Source organism: Brachyhypopomus gauderio, chromosome 2 (assembly GCF_052324685.1).
Source record: "Brachyhypopomus gauderio isolate BG-103 chromosome 2, BGAUD_0.2, whole genome shotgun sequence".
NCBI lineage: Eukaryota > Metazoa > Chordata > Actinopteri > Gymnotiformes > Hypopomidae > Brachyhypopomus > Brachyhypopomus gauderio.
Window position 1 is genome coordinate 10,096,149 of NC_135212.1, and position 18,051 is coordinate 10,114,199.

At 49.0% G+C, this 18,051-nt stretch overlaps 1 protein-coding gene across 1 annotated transcript in view; it reads right to left on the minus strand.

Moving 5' to 3' along the window:
* unc5a (unc-5 netrin receptor A) overlaps nt 1–17,485 on the minus strand; it is a 123,597-nt gene extending 106,112 nt beyond the window's left edge. Inside the window, exon 1 of the mRNA XM_076986615.1 lies at nt 16,943–17,485. Coding sequence (XP_076842730.1) covers nt 16,943–17,036 — 94 coding nt within the window. The 5' untranslated portion in view covers nt 17,037–17,485. The remainder of the gene's footprint in view (nt 1–16,942) is intronic.
* Between the last annotated feature and the right edge of the window lie 566 nt (nt 17,486–18,051).

The window sequence follows — 18,051 nt, forward strand, 5'->3', positions numbered from 1 at the left end:
CACGTCCTTCATCTCTGCGGTGGTCTACGTGAGGCGTGGTGAGCTCTCGTGGACACGGGAACTAGAACGTCAGGTGATGTCGGAGTCCCGGCCCCGCCCACCATTTTTACAGACGGCTTCTCTGTCTTCCACCACGCGTGCCTGTGCTTCAAATGACATAAAACGATGCTCTTTGGTTGAGTAACAGGCAGTAATTTCATACCAAAAGTTCCTTTTTTCCTCCTCAGCGGGATACATTTCTATACAGCACAGGCTGTGTTTATCATGTTTGTTTGTCTACAAGACAAAACCGGATACTCCCGTTCCAACGGGCTCACCACTAACGTGTCTTCCAGCTGTCTTCTCGGTCGGGAAGGGTAAACAAGCTTTCAAGCGACTGAATGGAAGCAACGAGAGGGCAGCTAGCATTGTGCTAAGTTGTTACCACTTGCGTCTCTTCAGCGGTGGCCTCCTTGACATTTGTCGAGCGAAGCAATCCTTCACATCACTGCAACATCTGAGATGCGTGAGGAGGAGGACGCAGCTCCAGAGGTAATGAGAAAAATCAATATCCGCCAAATATAGAAATACAGATTACATAAATGAGCATAAAAACCCTCGAAGATCATTGTTTAAACCTGGTTATGGTTTCTTCCAGTGCGGGTGTCACTACGTGCGCATTTCCAGACTGGAAACATGGTCCGTGATGTTTCTGAACCTGTCAATGGATCAGAATGGCCCAAACAGTCCAAATCTTAGCAGCCAAGAGTATATATAACTTTGCTCTTAATTTGTTATGAGTAGTGTATGTATCGCATAGTGTAGTGTATATTAGAGTAGTGTATATATCGCGTAGTGTAGTGTATATTAGAGTAGTGTATATATCGCGTAGTGTAGTGTATATTAGAGTAGTGTATATATCGCGTAGTGTAGTGTATATTAGAGTAGTGTATATATCGTGTAGTGTATATTAGAGTAGTGTATATATCGCGTAGTGTAGTGTATATTAGAGTAGTGTATATATCGCAAACAAAAAAGTGATAATTCATGCTTAAATACGTGCCTGGAACAGCAAGTTGTTTATAAAGTGCAGACTGAACAAATGGGCAAAATAACCGTTCACAGAAACAGCCAGGCAGGGAGAGAGATGTGGATAACAGTTGTGATGGCAACCCCGATGTGTCAGTGGAACAGCCGAAAAAAAAAAAATGTCCAATAAAGACACAGATCTCCGGTGAGACAGATCTCTGGCGACGTAGATTATGCCAGACACCCCCCCCCCCCCCCCAAAATTCCCACTCCCCCAGAATCCTTTCTCCCAGATTTGAACCAGACGACTGATCAGAGGAGACAGCAAACGAGACAGACAGGGACAAGAGACACAGCAAGGCAGACAGACGGTGGCAGTGGGAGAGACAGTGAAGGAGACAGCCTGAGAAGACAAGCCGGAGGGGGAGATGGAAGGGATTCGAGGAGAAGAGGGGAACGTCATTCATCCGCGGCTCCAGCCTCCGCCTCCGCCGCGTCGGGTACGAACAGGTACGACTGCGGTGAAAAGAAGCTGGAGATGGATCTCACCGTGGCCCCTGCAGGCCAGCCGGAGCAGCAGGGCGAGTGTCCTGACCAGGAACGTGGCCCAGAAGCACGTGAGTTACGAGATAACGCAAGCTCTGGAAGAAAATCTCACACCTGAAACTCCGCCATATTTAGTAGCACAATTCCCTCCACTTTTCTCTCACTATGAACCTCCTCTCCTCACTTCTCCTCCTCCTCTTATCCTCTCTGCTTCCTGCCCTTCTCAATCACCCTTTTTTCTCTCCGTTCCTTTCCATCGGTCAGTGGGTGGTGTCATTCCTCTCCCTCGGATGGAGGCGGCCCTAGGACTCCCTCCCAGAGTTCTCGCCCCCGCTCCTGACATCACACGATCACCTCCACTCCGGCCACCGCTGAGACTGTGGTCATGCACTCACATAAACACAATAAGAGGAACTCATCTGTGCTACGGGGAGCCAATAGCCAATAAAGACATTGTGCGTTCTTTCACTGCCGAATCAAGTAGCTGTGCCCGGAAAATATCCCATTTCTTTTATAAATGTGATGTCGGTCGGCCTCATTTCCTAATGCGGTCGAAATAAGTACATTTCCGAGGCTGCGCGTACGCGAGGGCCGAGCGCGCTCTGATGAAACGTACCCGAGGTGAACTCCAGCATACGAGACCCTCACGATGCTGGATGCTCGCCGTTGCTCAGCGGCATCCAGATGGACCCGCAGTCTGACACTAACCCACTCCAGACCCATAACCCCCGATGCTACGATTACAGATGCCCGAGGCCTGGGGGCTCAGAGCCGACTGCAGATGAGCAGATCTGTGGCAGACGGGCGGTGCTGTGCGGACGGTGTCGATTTCAGCCGGAGAAATAGAGGAGCAGCGTGAGAGGGAAGAGAGGGACAACGTGAGTTGGCGGCCCATTAGTGCTCGCGCAGAGGGGCAGGACGGACGCGCACTTCCGACACGCGTCTCGCACGACAGCGACTCCGCGTTTCAAATGAAAGATGCCGAGATACGAATGTGCCGGGGGCGGGGTCACCAACAGCCCCGCCCATCCGTGCGAGGTGCCTGAACATGGGAGCCCGGGGGGGGTTTAATCAAGCGATCCGCCCTGCTGCTGGAGTGCCGCTGCCCTTATTGCCCCTCCTTTCGCCCCGCCCATGGTGTGTGGCTCCTCCCCCCTCGCTGCGGCAGAGCGAAGCCCCAGTTCCGACGCTAGCGAGCGACGCCGCAGCTCCGTAAACAGACACAGAGCAGGAGGGTTGGCAACCCGCCAGACACCAGGAAGGACAAAAAAACCCCACAGTGAAACCAGAAGCTCTTGGTAAAAGTCTTTAGATTTCACGTGCACCGCGTTTAGACGTATGAGGATTTTCTACGAGCACCGCGCTAGTTAAACGGTGCCGAGCGCTAAAGCCGGGCGCATTTATTCCGCTCACCTCGATAGACTGGCTGCATCTCATTGGCTGCCTACTTTCTCCTGCCTATCTCAATCTAAAGATGCAAATAATTTAACGAATCCAAACAGCAACGATGTAGTTTGAATTGACGAGCCGTCCCACACCCGGTTCTGTTCTGTCGCCCGGCGCTCGCGGGCTCTCTCTGTTAGCGAGAACATAGCGAGTGACTTTGGGCTAACAGAGCAGGCATGTGGTTTTCCCCAAACGGCATGTTAACAAACAACAGCCTTGGGTAAAAAGGGAGGCGGGTAAAATATTCAAGAGGATGCACGCGGGCAGATGGACGGAGCTGCAGAAGCTGGAGGAGGAGGTGCCACGCTTCAAAAACCAGGTAGAACCACTCAGGCGACAAACTCCGGATCAGAGCGTTTCTGTGGGGAGCTGGGCGAAGGATCTCGCCTGCGGCAGCCAGATAAGCAGCTAACAGCCGGCAGACTTCGCCCCCCAGCGCAGCAGGACGCAGGGGTCACCCGCGGCCCCGAAGCTGAAGGACCGGACCGCCTCCCTGATGGAACGGTCCGAACGTTCACCGTCCACGTTACTCCTGCAGGCTGCCAGTGTCGTATGCAGGGTGGGGTGAGGCCCTGGGAACCTGCTGCTGATCACCTCAGGACGCCCCCTCGTTCAGCTGATGTCTTCGAGTGCAGGGGAGGTGCTCCCAGGAGGTGGAGCACTAGTTATCGACAGTGGGTGCAGCTTTCTACTGTAGTACACACTATATGTTGAAGTACACAGCTTTCTACTGTAGTACACACTATAATGTGGTGAAGTACACAGCTTTCTACTGTAGTACACACTATAATGTGGTGAAGTGCACAGCTTTCTACTGTAGTACACACTATAATGTGGTGAAGTACACAGCTTTCTACTGTAGTACATACTATAATGTGGTGAAGTACACAGCTTTCTACTGTAGTACACACTATAATGTGGTGAAGTGCACAGCTTTCTACTGTAGTACACACTATAATGTGGTGAAGTACACAGCTTTCTACTGTAGTACACACTATAATGTGGTGAAGTACACAGCTTTCTACTGTAGTACACACTATAATGTGGTGAAGTGCACAGCTTTCTACTGTAGTACACACTATAATGTGGTGAAGTACACAGCTTTCTACTGAAAAAAAATGAAATGTGCCATATTTTGTCAATTGTGATTTTTACACCCCAATCGAAATTTGTCCTCCGCTTTTAACCCATCTGTGCAGTCAGAACACACACACACTAGTGATTACTAGGGGGCTGTGGATCACACGTACCCAGAGAGGTGGGCAGGCCGTGACTGCCCCATGTACTGTAGTACACACTATAATGTGGTGAAGTACACAGCTTTCTACTGTAGTACACACTATAATATGTTGAAGTACACAGCTTTCTACTGTAGTACACACTATAATGTGTTGAAGTATACAGCTTTCTACTGTAGTACACACTATAATGTGTTGAAGTATACAGCTTTCTACTGTAGTACACACTATAATATGTACACAGCTTTTAGATGCTCTGAGAGTTTTCTTCCTCAAGGCTTTTCGGTTTGAGCAAGAGATGTGGCAAACAAGTATTTGCTTATCAGCACTTCACACAGCTTCTCTCTCTCTCTCTGTCTCTATCTCTGTCTCTCTCTATCCCTGTCACTCGCTCTCTCTGTCTCTCACACTCTCTCTGTCCATCTCTCTCTTTCTCTCAGTCTTTCTCCCTCTGTGTCTCACACAATCTCTCTCAGTCTGTCTCTCTCTTTCTCTCTCACTCTCTCTCAGTCTGTCTCTCTCTTTCTTCCTCCCTCCCTACCATCATTTAACAGCAAAACGGCTTGATGTGTTTTGCGCCATTGTTAACGGCCAAGCAGAATCCCGGTCAATGCAAGATAGTGGGACTCGGACGTCATGAGTTCATCCTCTTTGCGGAGGGAACGACAGACAGCCCAGCTATTTTAAGCAGAGTCATTCTTGGGAGCAGAAACGCTGCTGTACAGGAGAGCACCTGGCCAAAGGGCCGTAAACGCGCGGGATGTGACACGGGTGTCATGCAAATATGCTTCATTTGCATCTCATTTAGGAAGGCAGCATGGTGCAGTTGATGTGCCTCGTGTCACAGTTGTGAGGCTGTTCATTAAGAGACTAGGGGTTCATTAGAAAGATCATGGCAGCGTCTCCACCACGCCCTTCATTTCGTGGTCCGCCGGATGGGCAATCGCTCTGCTCGGCTGACGCGTACAGTGTGGCTTTGATCTCTTGACCACTTCACACTCGCTAGATCGTTTCAATTTGTTGAAGCCTCTTCAGAGATTACTCACCAACAAAACGTCTGTGGATGAAGCAGATTTCATTACTACTACTGTTAGCTGCACTAGTACTAGTTTCATCACTAGTTTCAGTATTCTGTTCAGCTGCACTAACCCCACATAATCTCGGACCAAACGCGTATACAGTCTATTGCAACTGGTTATGTCTGAGGTACTAATCAGGGATTATATGCAAGTCTAAAGTGCACGAGCGAGACAATTTGAGGACAAGCCATCTCTCATAGCCCAATTAGGTGTGACGCCTGTTGGGAATCTGAATGAGAATATCAATGAAGGCCATTACAGTAACACTACAGCAACACCACAAAAGGTTTCTTCCAATCCCATCCGATTCAGAATCAATCCTTCCAGTGATCTACAGAATTGGTCTGATCGATAGCAACTATGTCTCCCGAGGAGCTGGAACATCTAGCGACTGCCGGAAGTCACTTCAATGAAGATATTAAGAGAGCAGAGAAAAGCCTTTTCATTCCTTAGCATAACGTTTACGTGCCTTTATTTGTCTAGCGTCCAAACATACGGCACTGCGGCGTGCAGAGGGAATTAATTCCCGGTCTGGTTACAAAAGCTTCTGGGTGTTTTGCCACAGGAACAAGCAACATGGTTTCAGGCTCATTTCTTTGCCTTTTCGCTCCCGTTCTCTTATAACCACGTCTCCGCGTCTGAGGCCATATCTTTGATCTGTGAGAACAAAAACTAAATAAATTAGAGGGCGTGGCCTGAAGGAGGGGCTTCACCTCAGCCCCTCCTCCCATCTGACCTGGCTGGTTGGGAATTAGCAGTGTGATGGAGCGACAGTAAAGTGGACTGACAGGCGGTGACTCCTCTGGTCAGGGATGTGGAATGAACGTGTCACCGGCCACTTCTCCCTTTCCATCTCCCCCCTCTCTCCCTCTCTCTCTCTCCCTCTTTCTATTGACAGTCACCATTGTTCCAGCCCTGTGAAAGCAGGATGGCTAATTGTGAGATGTGGTTAGAGAAAATAGTGACGGAGGGACGCGGCGGTCGTCTGAGTAGCGAGAGCATCTGCTTAATGCCAGTTTCATATGCGTGTACACACACACACACACACACACACACACACACACACACACACACATATAGTCCGGGCTGCCTCAACCAACCCTTCACTTATCAAACACACTGAAAGAATTTGAGCAAAATTACAGGAGCTGTGCTCTCCTCTCCCTCGCCACCAGAAGTGACATTTTCTGGTGCGTGTTCATAGACATTGCGGACGAAATTAAGGCCAAGTGAACAGTTTGGCCAACTCCCTGCACAGAGGGGCTGCCTGACGTGATAAGACGGAGGCGACGTGGCCTGCTCCGTGCCGATAGCGAGGATTCGGCTTGCGGCAGGCCACCTCGGGGCTTGGTTACTGTGTTGTCAAATAACGCCCGAGAACGGCGGACAGGAATAGAAAGTAACGCGGAGACCAAAATAAAAACACTCCCGCAATGGCGTCGAGGGAGAGATGCCGTGTGCACGCGTGCTGAGGTTTTCTTCTGCGGGAGGAGGTGCTCGCCCCATCGTGCTCGCCGCCCTCTCATCCAGAGAGCCCGCAAAAATGACGACGGACAAGAGGGACGTTTTCTTTTTTTTTTCCCCCTTTTTGGCCGCTGTGGGCGTGCGAGACCGTCGATGTGTCTCGACGTGAGCTGTGCAGCATCACGTTCGTGTGCCGTCAGCAGACGTTGGGGTCCTTTACAGTTACAAGACGACCCAGAGCCTTTCTGTTTCAGTTTCTCTCACAGGATCCAAAACGAACAAACGGAAAAAAAAAACCCCAAAAAACTCACAATAACAAATCATAAATAAACATCTCCTCGCTCCTCCTAACAGACTGGAAAAGATATTTAACTGAAGTGTGAAGGTTGTCAATGTGCTCACACTAAACAGACATTATTCACACATCAGATTTGATTTTTGGGGGTTAGTCGCGACAGTGCTTTATATTTAAAACTGTAAACAAAAATTTATATATAACAGAATCACAATATGCGACACGAACCACCTGACTGTATTTTTTAGGTGTAACAACATGTCTGGCTTGGCCCACAACCACTGATGTAGCGTAAGCAGACACACGAGGAGGTGGTTATTAATTTCTCGAGCTTATCGAATAATGGTTGGGAAAAGCAGAACGGACACGAAAAAAAAGGATACTTCACAATCCTCCATCTCTCTTTCTCCCCCACTGTCCGTCTCTCTCCATCTCTCTCTCTCTCTCTCCATCTCTCTCTCTCAGCTCTTTCATACTCTGCCGCATCTAATGCAGGAGAAGGACTAATGCGGGTCATTGATTACCGTAACAGAAACTGAAAGGTAAGATCCGCTGGGTGCGGAGCCCTGGAGCCTGTTCGGACTGCGTGGAGGGCCCGTGAGAGGATCTGAGCCCATTTATGAAATGGGGAAGGTACATTTTCTTTTGCTGCGTGCGTGCGTGTGTGTGCGCCCGCGCGCATGTGTGTGTGTGTATGGCTTTTGTATCCTTTGAACTCTGAATGACTGGGAAAAGTCCTTTATTCTTCTTTGTCGTGCATGGTCTTCAGGGTTGCCAATGATCTGCACGACCTTCAAAGGGTTCGACGTTCTGAGTGAAAAAGGATGAAATGAAGTGTGTATTCCAGAGCTGGGCAGCTCGGAGCATGTGGCTGTCATGTAATAGTAAAATTAGGGCCCGAAAAAGAAAGATTGAGAAGCGTGAGGGATTTATGAGCGGACGAGGCCTAGTTAAAAACCCAAACAGGACCTCATGTGCTTGAGCCATATTACCTTGCACAACAACAACTAACAGCGATATCCACCATCACAACACTCACCCCTCAGAACACAAACCCAAAGCCCTGAGCAGTTACACATCTCACCAAACAGCTTTTCATCTTTTCCATTCATCATTCGCCAGTCAATAAATAAATAAAACAAATAAATGACTCACAAAGCATGAATGAGCAGCAAAGCTCTTAGTATCCGGACTTAATTCACCTCCTTCACACTACAGTCTATTTTATGTACAATCATATCAGAGAACTCCTTGTTTAGGGGTTTGGTGTTTGTCTGAAGTCGGTTGTTGTTTTAATAAGCGTCCGACGGGTGTCCGTTGGCTACGCTGCATCAGCCAATCGGCTCTGAAACATACAACGCAGCTGCTGGCCGGCAACCATTCGTAATCAAAGCCAGCGTCAGTTGAAGAAGAACAAATAAAAGAGTCTGAAGCCACTGATGGACTGGATCCTTGTGGACAGGAGAGGAAGGGAAGGCCTGCATGAGTCATGGTTTTGTCTTCTCCTGAAAGGGCCTTGGCTGCCTCTTGCTCACTGTGCAGGAAAACACTGGGTCTGTTTTTGAAAAAAAAATGGTTAGAATGCTAGAATTTGGGAAGAATGTTTGGACTTTCAAGATAAACTGAGCTGTGTTCACAGTGCCAAAGTATTACAGCCCCAGGACCTGCTGTTTTGAGGACTTTTCCAGTAGTCATTACTGACCATCTGTGGTAATAAATAGCTTATTGTTGTTATTTTTCATATCACATATTTTATTTTCATATTTACTGTGTGTGCTAAGAAGTCAGATTTAATGAATATAACAAGCAAGAGCATCAATGGTAACACCTCGGTAATGGTAACACCTCGGTAACGGTAACACCTCGGTAACGGTAACACCCCACCTAGACAAACATCACCAACACTTTGACAGCAGCTCCGAAGTCGAGGCCTGGCACCAAATTTAACGTGCTAAATGATGCTTTACCTACAGGGGGCGCTCTTTGGACAAATATGCAGCCAGCCTGCTGATACCACCCCTGAAACACCACTGCAATCTTAGATTGGCACTTTGGCATTAAGTGCCATCCAGAAGTGTGAGAATTCGCCCGGCGAGGAAAGGGGTGATTCGCCAGGCACTCGGTACGCGCCGCACTCGGAGAAGAGCGAACCGGAGAGAGAGGCATCGCAAGCAGAGTCTCTGGAGGATTCAAAACGGACGGGTGTCGGAGAGAGGCATGCTGGAAACCGGGGGACGTCTCCCGGGCGTGGACAGGGGACGGGGGCTTCACACGCTGTCCTGCTTAAGACAGCGTTAAATGAATAAAATGAAGCCTCTGTTGGACCTCTGTGGGCGGAAGGGTGTGTTCTCTCATTCGGAGTCCTTCAAGAGGTCGTAAACAGGTCGGCGTCGCTGTGGGAGAGCCGGGGAAGAACGTCCCCGCACACGTGCCTCCCGACCAACGCTGAAGTGGCTGTTCTGAAGTCCTACGCCGGGCCCATGTCTCGCGTGATTCATAAAAAAATAAACGCTTCAAAAACTGAATGAAGAGACAGCCGGAGAGTTAACTGCATGCCTTTATTCCAACGTCCACTGGTATCAGAGAGGGAGAGAGGAGAGAGACAGATAAGAAAGAGAGAGAGAGAGAGAGAGAGAGAGAGAGAGATGTGGTGGCTAAACAGCTGAAGGGGGAACTGCTGAAAACTCAAACAGTAGTGTGGCAGTGTTCAGTGTCGCACGGGGTCATGAGATGGTGTCTCTTATCGATTATGCTCCAACTCTGAAGCTTTCATCTATTCAATAAGAGGATAAGATCACCCTTCTAATCTATAAGGAGATATTTTCTATAAAGAGCCGTCTGAATAGGAATGCCTTAAAAAACAAATGATATGCCCCTCTGCACATAGGCAGACAGATAGATAATAAATACATTCATAAATGTATACTATAGTTCATAATGACAGTTTAATGCTAATGATGGTGAACGATAACTTTTTTGGCTAATTATAGTTTTTAACACATTACGGATCTGGTATAATGATATGAATTACGGTATAATAATGGGTTGAATTGCTAAAAAATGCTAATAGTAGTCCAATACCATCAATATTCCTGCTCTGTGATTACACTTGGAGGAGAGTAGTTATTTATTCAAATATTCCTGCTCTTAACATCCTTTAGACTGTTTCTGAATAGCCAGTGTCGAAAGCCCAAATTTTTCACAATGGCTAAATTTGCATTGAAAATACATCAGATGTATTCAAAGGAGATGCATTCATAATTAGACAGACTCCTCTTGTGCAATTGCAAGAGTTAAAGGATGTTTTCACCACAAAAACCCCATTCAAGAAACTAAAAATATCCGTCTTAATCAAGGAGCACAGTGATTGACAGAGGGCGGCGTTGATGTACAGAATTGAACTTACATAAAAAAACACATACAGTAGCTCTAAAGTCAGCGTATAAAAAATGATGCACCTAATTAGACATGATGAGGTGGAATTCATCAATCACGCAGGCCTGCATGCAACGAGGAGCAGCTGGTGCCACGCTCCACCCCTCCGCTCCACCCCTCTCCGAACATCCGCCCGGCTCCGGGGAACAGGGTCCAGATGATGGACGCTGCGGTCGGAACGCCGCCACACAGCGGTGGAACCGTCACCACGCCAAACGGGTTTGTGTCATCGACGGTAACACCGCGGTGCCTCCGTCACGGAGCCTTGTCTCCCGCCCACACTACAGTGTCTGGCGGCCCGTGTGGAGGTATCAAACCCGCCCTGGCAAAGCTCTCAAACTAAACGCTAAAGAAGAAAAACTCCGTAACACAAACGAAAGGCTCAGAAAGCTCACACAAGCCACTCGTCTCGTCACAAGTCTCACATAACACCAAGATACGACATCAGGGAGGCCATATTCCTCACTGGGCTTACAACCTGCATTAAGAGTCATGGATCCTCTCTGTGCTCCAAGTACTGGAAGTCCTTATTAATTATAAAAACATGAAGTCTTAAATGTATTTGTCCAAGCTCACAGCCTGTCCTGGCCGTGCCAAGCGCCTCAGCGGTGATCGTTTAGCTAGGACTGCTAGGTCCCCCCTCCCCCACTGCTGGCCAAATGCCTTTAACCACGTAAACAAACCCAGCGTCGTGTCGCGGCCGTAAATGGGACATCGGTACGGATTCGGCCCGTCACCTCCACAATCGGAAATGACGTTACGCTTTTTTGTCAATAATGCAGAACATGTTTTACAAGCCGTATTAAAAGGTCTTTATGGTTAGACAACAAGCATATGGCAGTACAGAGCCAAGGTTAATGGTCCATGGTCCACGGACCCACCCCCACCCCCAATATGTAACCTGTACCAGTTATACCAGTAAACCCACAATGGGACTCTCAGTAAGAGACGCCCCTCAATCAATGAATAGTCAATGGTGCGTCTGTGACCTTGGGATGCCCTGCTAACACCTCTAAATGTGCTCAAGCAGTAACACTAAATCCAGGCAATAAGCTCCAATCCAAAAGGCAGATAATTAACTCCATTGCATCATGGTGGCCGTGCTGGATGAGCACTAAACAGCAGATGTTGTTCGTTGGCTATTTTGGCCCCCAGACGCCGGTGCTGTGGGTCACGCTCGGAAATCCCAGTGATGACTCAGTTGAATTTGCTGCCAGAGGTAGCAGCGTCCGGAGGGTGGGGGCCGGGGCGGGGGCCGGGGCGGGGGCCGGGGTGGGGGCCGGGGTGGGGATCACGGGGCCCTGCTCTCCTGTCAGCAGTGCAGCTTCAAGGAGATGAGCGCTGGCAACAGAGGCGGCTGTCCGCCCTCCGTCGCCCTTGCGAACTCCACCACCACCACCTCCAGCCCAGCTGAGGGGCTTTCAAATCCAGCCTGGGTGATGAGAAACACTGGCCAGGCAGGCAGAGGGACACATGCACACACACATACACACACACACACACATACACACACACACACACACACACACACACCGAACATTCAAGGCAGGTTGTTAGGAAGCTGGACAGTGCACTGCCCCTGAATGTGCTGAGAGACACACAGGGAAGAGACTGTCACTTTATTATTCACGGGCCTGGCACACTGAATGGCTGCTTTATAATTGTGTTTGCCTTCGTGATTAGGAGTGAGCAGCAGCTGAATTAAGATTGGCTCGGCAGATTACTGCAACGGAGAGGCGGAGGACAATCTGGGGATTCAGCCACGGGAGTGAAGGTCAACCAGTCAGATCAGACCGGGAGGCTTAGAAGAACAGAAGTGAGTGTGAGACAGCAAAATATTAAAAGATAGCATTTGTGTACACACACACACACTTTCAGCATTTGAAAATGCACTTAACCAGAGCATATATGTATATATTCACACGCACACACACACACACACACACACACGCACACACACACACACACACACACACAGTGACTGGACATAGTCTTCAAAATGAAAAAAATACGGGAAAAAATTAAGTGGCTGGACTGCTTGGCTCTGCCCACTTTGGCTCCACCCTCCATGGGGTGTCCCGGGTTGCTATGGCTTCCGTTTGTCCTGCTCTGACCCTTCTTCATCTGAATGAGTTAAGCGTGGTCAGCGCCGCCTGAATCACAGGCCGTGCCGCGGGCCAGACCAGACTCGGGCCGGATCTGGGGTGGGACTGCCCCCGACTGCCTCCAGTCACCCCTCCTGCCTAGCATTCAAAATGGCCCCACTGTCTGAAGAGTGAGCGTCAGGCGGGAGGCGGCCCAAAGGAACGGTGTAATAAGCCAGGATTAAGCACCTCCGGGTTTAAAGCGTACCTCCCCGTCGTTGACGGATGGCCAATTAAACAGTTAGAGGCTTATTGATCACAGGAGAACAGGGGGAGGATCCCCAAACATCTTTAAATATGCCGTGCGGGGCTTCGCAGATGGGCCGCGAGACCATGGAGCGCTACGGCACATTTTTCATTTTAATGTTTCTGGTTCTGCGTCTACGGTGCTGTGGAGCGACACCGGTCGGAAAAAAACGAAACGGAAAAAAACAAACAAACGCTGGAAGTGTGCGTAGAGGCTCCGGCTCCGTTTATTCAGCGCTCCAGCAGATGGTTCGTTCCTGTGGAACCCGCACAGATCTAAGGTACACACACTGCTAGCAGAGCCAAAGGCACTCTGGGTAGTGGAGTCTTACCGCTGCGTGCGTGCGGGGCTGCTGGGCACGGCGAGCCTGGGGTTAGAGATGCCCACGACTCAAGGTCAGGGGTGCGTGTGCACCTGCACGTTCCCCCAGAGGAGCACACGCACCCCTGACCTTGAGTCGTTGAGCACCTACTCCACCCCCTACACCGTCACTTCGAAAGGCAAAGGGCTGCGCACGCAGCTCACGTGAGCGGAACACTAACGCGCGCCAGGCACGGGGACAGAGGAAATGAGCGATGCGGGGTCGTTATGCGCGCGCACTTCACTGAAGCACGAGGTTAAATAAAACACAAACGCATTATGTCTAGTTTATTTCCTAATTTAATCAAATTCCACTTCCAAGTGCTCAACAAAATATTAATAACCAAGTCCCCTTGCGAAGGAGAAGCAATCTGATAAATTCCTTTTTCCACTTCTCTCTTTCAAAGACATAATTTCCCCCTTGGTTGTTTCTTCCTGCTTCGGAACATCATGCTAATTCAACGGTTGGTATCTTGGGTATAAAAATAAATAATAATATGTTAACACCCCCCCACACCCACGGTCAGACAAACACACATACACACATGACGGTCTGCACTTTGCTCAACTATGGGGACAAAATTCACTGCTCAACTATGGGGACAAAATATGTTTTGGGGAAGGGTGGGGGGGTTGTTTGGAAATGACTGTTGGCGTGTGAAAGTGCCTCGTCCTGTAGGTGTTGTACAGGCCAGTGATTTAGTTTAGGACAAAGGAAGAGAGTTCCTGAGCTCTTTCTGACCATGAGGCAGCTTCAGCCAATAAATTATGGTAATATTGCCTCACCGCCTGATCTCATTACACCGAGTCCCACCGGACGATGATGAGGGATTTGCTGAGACACAAAAAACTCGGGCAAGATTCCAACCGGAATGATGCAAAGGCTTCCCAAAATGTGCAGGAGGGTTCTTGAGTGGTTCTGTATGGAAACCACGATGCTTCGTTCTACGCAGCTTCGTGAGGATGAGGACGGTACGCTCCGTCATCCCCGGCGTGCCGCTAAAGACAGAGGCTGAACGGAACGTGATGGACATGTTTCACCCCGGGCACCTCAACCAGGGAAATGACAAGCACACGCAAACTCCATCATTCACTCACAACCCACACACACACACACACACACTCACACAGTGTTTGGTCTGGGCCCATGCTGGGCTCCCTAAACAGAACCCCAGAGGAAATGCCCCCCCCCATCCCTCATGAAGATTGGCAGTGCGACCTTTATTTCTGACCACATTAGCTTCAAGACAACCCGCCCGTGATCCCGGGAAACGCCACGTCAGCCTGTTTTCCCCTGGTGGAACCACCCACACACACACACACACACACACACACACACACACACGCCTACTCACACACACGCCTACTCACACACACCCCTTCTCCCACCAGACCATTACGGCGCTTGTTCATTGTTTGAAGTCAGAAAAAGCGAGGAAATTACCCTGATCTATGTACTTAGGCGAGTTAGCTTTGATACCCTGACAAGAAAGCAGGATTGTCCTTCCTGGTTGAAAAGGAGCTTGCACTGGTGCCCAGAGCTGGTGCCAGCAACGTTTCGCATAAAACCTTCACACACTTGCTGTATGCAAAACCGGCAGGAAAACACAAACACACTTTACCCCGTTTGAAACGATGCTTCCCCAGGGCACCACTGTTTACCCACTCTTAATTTATTCACAGTTCCTCAATGCTAGCTGTAGGAGACAAGACCAGAAACATCCACTAATGCATTTCTGTCTCACTGATCAGGCGATCTGAACTTTGAATGTGGTCAGCCGGCACAAAGCAACTGAATTGTGGTACACCGATAGACTGGGGGGGGGGGGGGGGGGGGGGGGGGGTGTTGTGCTTGGTCCCAGGCAGATGATTGAATTAGCCCCCCCCAGTACAGTACAAGACAAATGGTGTCCCTTATACTGCTCACCCCCGGACACATTGTACAGTGGTGACAGGTGTGAGTGTGAGTGTGAGGAACACTACTTCCGGGAGAGTGTAACCCTCCCCTGTCCACCCCTAAACACACACACACACACACACACACACACACACACGGACTATATTCACAGTCGTATCACTCTCAAACCAGTATTCATTAACTTCCACGATTATGACCAGGGAGAATTACATGCAAGTCATCTCCGACACGCACCGTATCTGACGTGCACTGAGCTTTTGGCCCCCCAAGTTACCCATAGTGGCCCCGCTGGGGTGTTAAAAGTCCCAGAGAGGTCTTAATGAGGAAGCCCATGTGCCCTTACTGAATGCTGAATGTACCGGACAGCCTGGTCATGTTACTGAGAGTGACTATTAACAGGATTAAAGAACTGAATTAAGAAGTTAATAAGTAACTGGTAAAAAAGTCTGACAGGCTTCTTATGTTGTGTCTGGACATGAACTTGTGAGATGGGGACCTTAAAACACGTGAGCTCTGTTACGCCTATGCTGTTAGCCTAGTCCTTCAATCTTTATAATGCAGCCATACACAGACTAAGCAACCACGGTGTATTTACAGTGGAACTCAGTGTTTTCCATTTAAAATCAGTTATAGCCAAGGATTGGGCTATTTTCCCGTAAAGAGGACAGCAAAGCCACGCAGTTGTGTTGGCCGTTCGTCTCAGAGAAAAGACTGAAAAAGGAGAGGTCCAAACAGACGGACGGGGTAGGGGTATCCGACCTTAAGCGCGCAGTACGGCTTACATCACGAGCGACTCTTACGTTGATTAAGCAGCTCAACACAATCTGGGCCGCTTTCCAGATGGCGCGTAAAGCGTCCGCTTCGGTTCTGCGTAAAAACGCGGTGTGTGTTTTACGACGCTTTTTGTACATGCTTGTGCTCAGAATGATTTTTGCTATCATGCACGGGCTCCCCAGACCGCAGAAGGAGGCCAGCTTAGTCCGCCAACCTGTCAGAATACTGCAAATGCAGCAGGAACAGCCGTCGGCACAAGGAAACGCGTTATGGAACAGTTCATGCAGGTAGTGTCGGTCCTCACCAGGTAGCTGTTGTGCGGAATGAGATGTCGCACACAAATCATGACCCGTTTAAGTCGGACCTTGATAGCTTCAGGAATTACAGTCCCATGCAAACACGTTCTCGTTGTTATATCCCGTGTCCCGGGGTTCGGCACCGCGATGTCGCTCTGCGTGCCTCGTGTTCCCCGTTCGGATCAACCTCTCGAACTCAGTACCGGATCTCCCGGTTCACCTTTATATGTTATCATCCTTTAGGATGCAAATCGGATCCAGAATAAGCGCGAATATATAAATATATTTTATCAATATCCAAATAATGATCATGTTTATGATGCTAGACTACATTCTGTATAAATAAGCAACAACGTGCTTGTCGTACTGGTATCGGGTCCCCGTGAAAGAGAAAAGCCCAAGTTGATGTAACGGAGACAAATACATTAGTTCGAAGAGAACAAACTCTCATCTTTAAAACGTCGGTCCAGCTCAGTGAGTACGGACCCACCTCGGCAAGCTAGCTGTTTTGGATACTAATTATACCGCCGGGACAGTGTTGTTTATTCTCAATTCTCCAGATGAAAACACGCCTTATTGAGAAAGACGGGCAACGTGTAAACGTCTCACCAAGCAAAGATGCGGTTGCTCAGTCTACGCTCTCCAAAATCTGTAATACAACCAAATTAAAATATATATAACAGTGAACTCACCAATGCAGGTAAATCCGACGGAAAGAAGCCAGACGTATGCGAGAATAACCGTGGGTCTCCGGCGGACAAAGGGACCCAGATGCGACGGCTTCATCTTTTATTTGTTTAAACAGCGTTCTTGCTCAAGTTTCTCTGTACAGTATTAGCTGTAAGGGCTCTGGTGAGTATTTATAGCGCGTCGGGAGAGTTAGTTGGAGCGGTCTCACGCAGTTTCAAACCTCCCACTGCATCGCATCCCTGGATGAGAGCATCTCCTCTGCGCGTCTGGCCATGAGCAACCCGCCGTGCGTCTCCGTCGCTCAGAAACAGCGCATCACAGGTGTGGTACAGGAGGAGAGATTACTCCGCGCCTTCAATTTCTGCAACTCACTCAATTCAGACGCGTCTGAGCCACAAACGACTTCTGGTGTCTGGTGTTCGCGCTCTATGAAGCGAATTCTTGCTCCGGTGAGAGAGTCGTGTAAATTGGGTTTTTTAGCTGGCCAACATCTGCTTGTACAGCAATGCAGGAGTGAGGAGAGACGATGTATAAGCAGTGGGTCGCGAAAACCAGGAGCGGATTTACGCTCAGCCGGAATGGAGTGATCTTATGAGACGACGCGTCACTCGCGTGATTGTGTGGAAAAAGGCGACGGCTTTTCCTTCTTTTCTCTCTCATCGGCTTCTGTTTCTAATATTAAGGGTGAAGCGAAACGTAGAGTCTGTGGAAATGGATAATTGTTGGGATTATGGACTATGGTTAATGCTTTTATTATGTAAATAAACAAACTGTGTGAAACTGTGGAAAAGCGAACCACTCTTCAAACTGCGCACACATAGGCTAATCGCACAGGTCATACCCGCTATATAATGAGGAAGCTTACAGCTGCCCTGAAGCATATATTTTAAAATTCACTATTCTGCCTCCTATCTGCACGCAGTTTGATCCGACTTCACATCAAAGAGAGATGATCTAGCAGCCCACATACACGCGGGATATTTGGGCACACTGCGTTCGGCCTCCCGGTCTCACTGTCTGCTTTTGAATGGATGTTGTCAGTCTTCATGACACATACCAGTAAATCCACAGTAAACGCCTTTCCCCCCTATCACAGCCTGGTGAAAGGGCA